At 42.4% G+C, this 8,051-nt stretch overlaps 1 protein-coding gene across 1 annotated transcript; it reads right to left on the bottom strand.

The window, feature by feature from the left end:
• Positions 1-235: 235 nt before the first annotated feature.
• KRT28 (keratin 28) lies at positions 236-7,696 on the bottom strand. Its single transcript, XM_053569677.1, has 8 exons — positions 7,189-7,696; positions 6,689-6,771; positions 5,992-6,148; positions 5,238-5,399; positions 5,033-5,158; positions 2,080-2,297; positions 832-887; positions 236-559 (listed from the first exon to the last, which is right to left on the bottom strand). Exons 1-8 carry the CDS (start codon positions 7,636-7,638, stop codon positions 417-419), a joined length of 1,395 nt encoding a protein of 464 aa, XP_053425652.1. The 5' UTR covers positions 7,639-7,696; the 3' UTR covers positions 236-416.
• Between the last annotated feature and the right edge of the window lie 355 nt (positions 7,697-8,051).

The following is an 8,051-nucleotide window of genomic DNA, read 5'->3' on the forward strand; positions in this document are numbered from 1 at the left end:
TGGGACTTGTCACTCACAGGAGCATTTCTGAATTTTTCCGGATTATTTGCCCACATAGACATGGTAGGGTTTAAAGATTATGCCTAGCGAATGTCTCATATTTAAATGCCATGTGGTAGTATTGACTATTATTTAAAATTAGAGAGAAAGACAATTAAAATATATTCCATGAATGTCTCCTTATGAATTAGATGCAGAAAAAAGTAAACCACAATTATTTATTACTCATCAGTGAATGAAAGTGGATACACATCAAAATTTATTTACCTGAAAACAAACACCCAGCATACTGTAGAAGTTAAGTAAGTTACTTGGCTAAGTAACTTTAAAAATAGAAAGTGTTTTTATTCTCCATGTTAGAGTAACATAGGTGGGCAGGTTCCTTTCCCAAATTATTCTTTTCTTTAAAATGAGAACTAGAAAGGAACCCTTTGTTCTGTCTTGCCGTTGGTCATTTTAGGTGTCTTTTCTTCAATGGAGTGAATCCTTGATGAAATTACTTTACCACGTTGATCTAGCTCTTCGACCACCGTCTTTACCAGTGTGGTTTTGGATAAATCTAGAAATAAGACATGTGAACATATATATTCATACTAAAAGCTTACATGACAAAGAATTCTACTGCTGGTTTTACTATAATTCATTATGAGCGTTTTTGGTGAGGAAGTAAGCATAGATTCATAATAATAGTTTGGGATGGTTTTATCTGCTCAACTTTCAGTTCAAACAACTTTAGTTACAATGATTTCAATATTGACTGTTGCCATGGTGTATGGTGGCCATTGATGCAAAATTATTTGCTGCAGTAGAAATATAAATAGATTTTATTACCTTTAGATGAATTCCCTGAGCTTCCTGACTCAAAGCCCTTTGATTTAGAGCATGAACTGTAAAAGAAAAAGAAGTTTATTCTTTTATATTTTAGTTTGCCATCACTTAAGAAATATTCATTGAATCAATGAATTCAAGTGAATTTTGTATATAAAATACAAATCTTAGGGGTAGGTGTGGTGGGCTCACGCCTATAATCCCAGCACTTTGGGAGGCTGAGGCGGGTGGATTGCTTAATCTCAGGAGTTCAAGCCTAGCCTGAGCAAGAGAGGAGACCCTGTCTCTAAAAAATAGCTGGACGTTTTGGTGGGCGCCTGTAGTCCCAGCTACTCCGGAGGCTGAGGAAAGAGAATCGTTTGAGCCCAGGAGTTTGAGATTGCTGTCAGCTATGACGCCATGGCACTCACCCCGAAGGCAACTCTGTCTCCAAAAAAGGTCTTAGTTTTCTTTCTTTCTTTTTTTTTTTTTGTAGAGACAGAGTCTCACTGTACCGCCCTCGGGTAGAGTGCCGTGGCGTCACACGGCTCACAGCAACCTCTAACTTGAGCTTACGCGATTCTCTTGCCTCAGTCTCCCGAGTAGCTGGGACTACAGGCGCCCGCCACAACAACGCCCGGCTATTTTTTTGTTGCAGTTTGGCCGGGGCTGGGTCCGAACCTGCCAGCCTTGGCACATGGGGCCGGCGCCCTACTCACTGAGCCACAGGTGCCGCCCAGATCTTAGTTTTCTATGGAGGAAATTCTAAAAAATTCTTAAGACTTTTGTGTGCAGGATCTGAAAGTAATGAAATGTTGTCTAAAGAGAGGATATAAATAAATCTTGTTTCCATTTGATTTTTTTTTAAGACCTAGAATGTAAAACTTAAGGACATGCACACATTTGTACAGAGTACGTTTACTCAGGGCAGCAATGATATTAGGAAGAATGAATTGAATAAGTGAGGGGGGTGAGAATCTTGAATCCACAGTGATTAACACGGACAAGAAATGGGAACTTCTGTGAGGACAATTAGAGTCATCCAAAGTAGAGGAGAAGGAAGCTGTGAGGTACAGGATATGACAGAGATGACTCCCGAGGCAAGACATGGACTTGCTCCTCTGCAGTGGGGATGAAGGGTAATGTGTACATGCACTTCAGTTCTTTGTCATGTAATCTTTTAGTATAAAAGAATGTATGGAAGGGTAACGGGGCAGTGAATGGCTTAGTTTAAAAGAGGTAAAAACTGGATTTTTAAATGACTTTACTTACTTTCCATCGCTATCAATCAGGCGGCAGTAAGTCTCGATTTCCTTTTCCAGGAGGACCTTGATGTCCAGGAGCTGCTCATACTCGAGTTTCTGGCCCTCGGTCTCGGTCCTGACCTGGTGCAGCTGCTCCTCCAGGGCCCCGATCTGAGCCTGGATCTGCGCCAGCTGCGCACAGTAGTTGCTCTCCGTCTCTGTCAAGGAGCACTCCAGGGACTGTTTCTGAGGACATCAAAGAAGCCATAGCAAGGGGTGAGACCACTCTGAGGACTGGGTAGACCAGTGTTTCTCAGCAACCAGCAGCACTGCTCCTAGGCAAGTTTTGGAAATTTGTGGGGCTTGTCACAATAAAATGGGCAGGGGAAGAAGTGGCATGTCCTGGGGGGAGGGGGACCAGGTGTGCTGAATGACTTGACTCCACAGACTTTGCACTATTTCAGTGGACATTCATGGCATTTACGTTATATGTCCTATTATGATAGATCTTTATGTTAATGCACGTCTCTGGGGTAACACAATGAGAAACAGAAATGAGAAAACTTATATTTTGAAATCACATATTTATTTTTAGGTTGCCTGTTATTATCAGTGTTACTGGGCCACTGTGCCCACCCATCTACCCTGACACTTCTCCAAGGCCTTTCGTGCGGCTGTCTTTTTTTCTAATCCATCCTTGATTTTCTGTTCTCCTTCAAAGCACTTGGGATTAAAAGAATGACTTAAAAGGGGTGGGATTTCAAGACAAGAGATCTATCTCATAAACACAGCACAGGTTGTTATTTCAACACTACTTTTACGAATATCATACTTCTCTTCTGCTTCCATAATCTGTAATTAGCCTTGACACATGACCCCACTTCAATTAAGGTCATTTTCCTGTCTCCCTTATATCTAAGTATGTTCGGGCAGTTATTACCTTGCCTGATATTAGCTATTATCAGTGTCCACCCCACCTCCACTCTTTCATTTTTTCTTTTCTTGTATGGAGTGACTGCCTCCTGATCTGACATTATTGAAAATGAAAGATTCATTAAAAGAAGATGAAAGCTACAATCTCTCGCATTACATTTTCTTGGGTGACTGGGCCCAAATACTTATATAGTGAATATATTTTATTTTAAAATTATTTCCTTATATTTTTTCCTTTTATTGCAGTTATAGAATTATAGTTTTTAAGAATAATTTTGCATATTGCTAAATACATTAATATTGATTTCATTCTAGGATTTCAAAGAGGGAGTCACAAAATAATCATTACAACAGGCGACAGTGGGTCTAATGGGCTGAGAACCTGACTGAGACTGACTTAGAAGCACTGTCTTGGGCTGACCATGTGTTATGTGTAGGTGCTGGGCATCTGAATGGAAGGTGATCAGGATGGAAATGGGGAGGGTGAAGATAGGGGTATCAAGAGACCAGTGAGGTGTGTACTCAGCTGCTCAAAACTTTAATTTCCCGGATAATGTATCCTTATAGGATATTCATTTTAAGATTGCTAATATCTCTTAGGTCAGAGGGGACAGCATGTCTATTTCACAGCCTTTCCCTGTAAAGGTTGGCTTGTTGATGAGGATAGAGTATAGGGTGAACTTGGAGGTTGGTATACCATAGGAATCAAACATGTGAACATTTATATATTTAGTCAACTCTCAACTTAATGGCTTGTGTGCTAACTATAGGAAATTATGCTTAGAATTCATCTTAAGACAAAAGAATCTCAGGTGCAGAAGTTAGGTTGTATGCCATCATTATTCTGTAATTCAGTTATGTTGCTGTTAAATGGGATTTTTTTTGGGGGGGGGAGTGTGTATTATTTAATGAGCCTGAACTTTAGTATTACTGGCTGCACAGAATCGAATTACTTTATACTGTCACTGCTTCTATATGAAAATGCTTAAAATTCTGATTTTGGAGCTTGAAACTGATGTCCTTTCACTATAACTCGAAACTGGAGGATTTACTCACACAGCTACTGCAGGGAGCAGGGTTCTCAGGGATTTTGTTAGCAGCAGTGACCAGGGTGAGAATACGAGGTACAGGCTGGGTAAGTTGGGGGTCAGGGTGAAAACGTGTCTTCCTATTACTACTGTCTAGTAAAAAATCAATGTGCCTTTTTAGCGTGGCTCAATCAAAGAGTCCGCTTTTCTTTTTGGGCTCGCTGCATTTGTTTGTATGAAAGCCGCTATTTTCTTTGTCTTACAACCTGGTGTCCTCAGGAAGCACAAAACCTCTTGCGAGGACAGGGCATCCTTACACCATGTGTGTGCCGTAATTCTCAAATGAAGCTTTTTGGGTACTTCCAGCTCACACCTCAAAAGGGAAGCCAAATTTAGTCCTGGGATAAAACCTTTGAAGTAATCCAGGAGCTGGTGTTATGTGTTTAGGTGGCTGAAAGCCTGGCTGTAGGGTTGTGACCTCTGGGCACTGCGGCGACAGGCAGGCTGACAGTGCCTGCATGGAATTCGAGTGTCTACTCTCTTTTCCTCTGCTCCTTGGTGAAAAGCACAATGTGGCTTTTAATATGTCTTCGTCAATATTGGGAGATGCTGGTGATGCTAGCTCCTCCCTGTGTGGCCATGTGACTGTACACCTGTCAGTTAATGTTCAGGTGGGGCGATACTGCTACTGTGTGCGCTGCGGGGCTGCGATGAACCACCCCAAGGAAGGATCTAGAGTTCATTTTCATGAAATGAGCTCTGAGTTCATTTTGATCATCATGAAATGATCCGAGTTCATTTTCATGAAATGCGCTCTGAACCCCGGCCGGGACATCCTTAGTGATGCCAAGGAGGAAGAGCACGCTGTCCCTTTCTGAATGGCTGTTTTTCCTTTCCTCATAGGCACTGTCAAGAACTCGCTGCAGGTAAAGGTGTGATAGAGAAGTGGGGGGTTGGGGGGGAGAGGTTTCTCTTAGGCGCACGATCTCCCAATCCAGGCTGACCTGCACTGCCACCTACCGTTGCCAGGAGGGACTGCAGCTCGATCTCCAGGGTCTGCAGCGTGCGCTTCATCTCCGTCAGCTCGGTCCTGGCGGAAGTGGCAGCTCCAGCGTCGTCCGAGATCTGCTGCTGCAGGGTGGCGCTCTGCTAGGCCGGGAGCAAAGGGTCAGAGAGTCGGCGCCCGCCCGGCTGGCGTGGGCGCGGCCGGCGGGACAGACCTCACCTTTTCGTTGAACCAGGTCTCGGCGTCCCTGCGGTTCTGCTCGGCCAGGGCCTCGTACTCGGCTCGCATGTTGTTCAGCAGGACCGTGAGGTCCACGCCGGGGGCCGCGTTCATCTCCACGTTCACGTTGCCTCCCGCCGCGCACTGCAGAGCCTTCATTTCCTGCGAGGAAACGCGAGTGTGGCCTTAGGGGCACCGTGTGCTCACACACAGTCTGAGCAGAGTTTCCACACGTGTTACTTTAGGCCTCAAAGTTTGTGGTCGGGTATATAACTTACGGCCCCCCAATATATAAAAATTATATACCCGACCACAAACTTTATAAAATTGACTTACTCGATCTATATTCATGCCAATCATCGACAGTCTCTAATTATTATAGTTACTGTTTCAGTACAATAACCACAATCTCCACCACTGCAAAAAATAGACACAGCATCCCAAGTGAAGTTTTTTTCTTAAAATTCTTTTTTTTTGCAGTTTTTTGGCCGGGGCTGGGTTTGAACCCGCCACCTCTGGCATATGGCGTCGGCGCCCTACTCCGTTGAGCCAGAGGCACCGCCCTTCTTAAGATTCTTTTAAATGAAAAGGAGTTGGGAGAGTTATTCAACACATAATTACTGACTAAATGTCAAATTGATGGGAAGCGAGTGGTGGAAATAACTAAAATGCTGGCCCTCATGGAGTTTTCACCTTGCCCCTTCTGGTCTATTCGCATCCATTTGAACTTGACTAGAGGTAAAGTTTTTCCTACCTCTTCGTGGTTCTTCTTGAGGTAGGTCATCTCCTCCCTGAGGGATTCGAACTGCAGCTCCTGGTCCGTTCTGCAGAGCGTCAGCTCGTCCAGGACTCGCCGTAACCCGTTGATGTCCGCCTCTACGTTTTGGTGAAGGGCAAGCTCATTTTCATACCTTGGGGGACATTTAAATGAATTTCAGTGCAAGTTAGACTACCTCAAGAAACAGAAAAAGAAAGCCTCGGTTGCTTTAAACTGAAAATCAGAAATTGAATTAGGGCTCTAAATAGCATAAAAGTATACAAAGAAAACCCTCCCCCATCTCTCCCCTACCCTCCTTTGTGTGGGGTAATTGGCAGTTATTTAATCACACAAATTCCAATAGCCTATCTCGATTAAACACAAACATTCCATTTTTAAATTTTTTCTTAGTTAATATTTTTATTTGGTCAATGAGGAGTGACTGAACGTCTCCTTTGTGCTCAGTCATATTCTAAGCAGGCATGGAAATACTCTGATATATTTTGTCCCATGAATATAATAAATATATATAAATTATGAGTATAGTGGATTGTAACAGTACACCATCCATCTCATGCTTGCTTTAATCCTTTAGGTTATAGTTTATTCTACTTGGGATGAAACTGAAATTTTATTTCACAGATTAAATACATAGGACATTTTTTCTAGAGCGTGACTGTTTTCTGTCACCTACTTTAGCCGGAAATCATCTGCAGCCAGCCTGGCATTGTCAATCTGCAGAATGACGTTAGCATTGGCAGCAGTGGAAGAGATAATCTAGAAGAAATCAGAAGGAGAACACAAAAAAGACATCTGCTTTCATGATTTAGTTTTTCAGAGGACAGGAATTGTTACACGATTAAGCTGTTGCATGAAAATCTTACTTCCCTGTGTGTTGAAATGTTTGCAATTTAATTTCTAAAAGTTAAAACGGTTTTATTCTTCTATACTCCTATGACCTCTAGTATACAATACTTTCTTCTCTATAAATATATTTCAGAATAAACAAGGGAACCAACAGCATGACTCAAAGTGGCTACTTTTGAGTAATAGAATTATTTATCAAAATTTATAACAAATACAAGGTAAGTGACAGATAACAGTCACGAAGCACTTCCTTTTGTAGTTCTGTCTTTTGCTAGGTAATTCTTAGTTTTAAAAACTTTGAATAACTTCACATTTGTGATTTCTCACCTTATTTTTAAGATCCTCAATTGTTAGGTGGTATCTGCTGTAGTCATGGTCAAGTCCATGGCAAGATCCAGGTCCGTATTTTTCATACCAGTCCTTGATCTTTCTCTCTAATTCAGCATTTGCTTCCTCCAGAGCGTGCACATTGTCCAGGTAGGATGCCAGGCGGTCGTTAAGATTTTGCATGGTCACCTTCTCATTCCCGGAGAGGAGTCCCCCTTCACTTCCCGCAAAGCCAACACAAGCAGCATTTCCAAGGGCACCACTGGCGTGCCTCCCGCTGGGAACGCTGCCCAAGCCCCCTCCCAATGTGCAGGAAAATCCACTTCCAGGAACAGAGGTGCCACATGCATTGCTGCCTGCAAAGCCAGCGCCTCCACTGGATGGTCTGACAGATCCAGTCCCAGATGGTAAGCAAATATGCCTGGATCCACCAGAAAATCGGAGAGACATGGTGTTATGAGGAACGTTCACCTTGACTGAGGGGAGCTGTAATGGCAAAGAAGAACAGGACGTCTTGCACTTATAGTTTCTTTTGGCTTTTATATACAATTATTGGGGTGTTGCCAAAGGAAAAGTAGCATCATTTAGATTACCATAAAATTATGTATAATTGGGTGATTTAAAAACTAATTAATGTCTAGCATCCCTGGGTATTGCTTCAGGATATTTATCCTCTTAAATATAAGAGGGTTTGTTCTATATTAAGTTCATTATTGTAACTTCTAATTTTGAGTGAGTAATCCTTTACTTTCATCTAGACCCCAGGAATATACCATTATTATCAGGCACAGTATTATCAAAAATTTTAAAAATAAGGTAAGATTATGATAGGGTACCCTGAGGTACAGATAGGGTCTCAATTA

The sequence above is a fragment of the Nycticebus coucang genome, chromosome 18 (genome assembly GCF_027406575.1).
Source record: "Nycticebus coucang isolate mNycCou1 chromosome 18, mNycCou1.pri, whole genome shotgun sequence".
Lineage (NCBI taxonomy): Eukaryota > Metazoa > Chordata > Mammalia > Primates > Lorisidae > Nycticebus > Nycticebus coucang.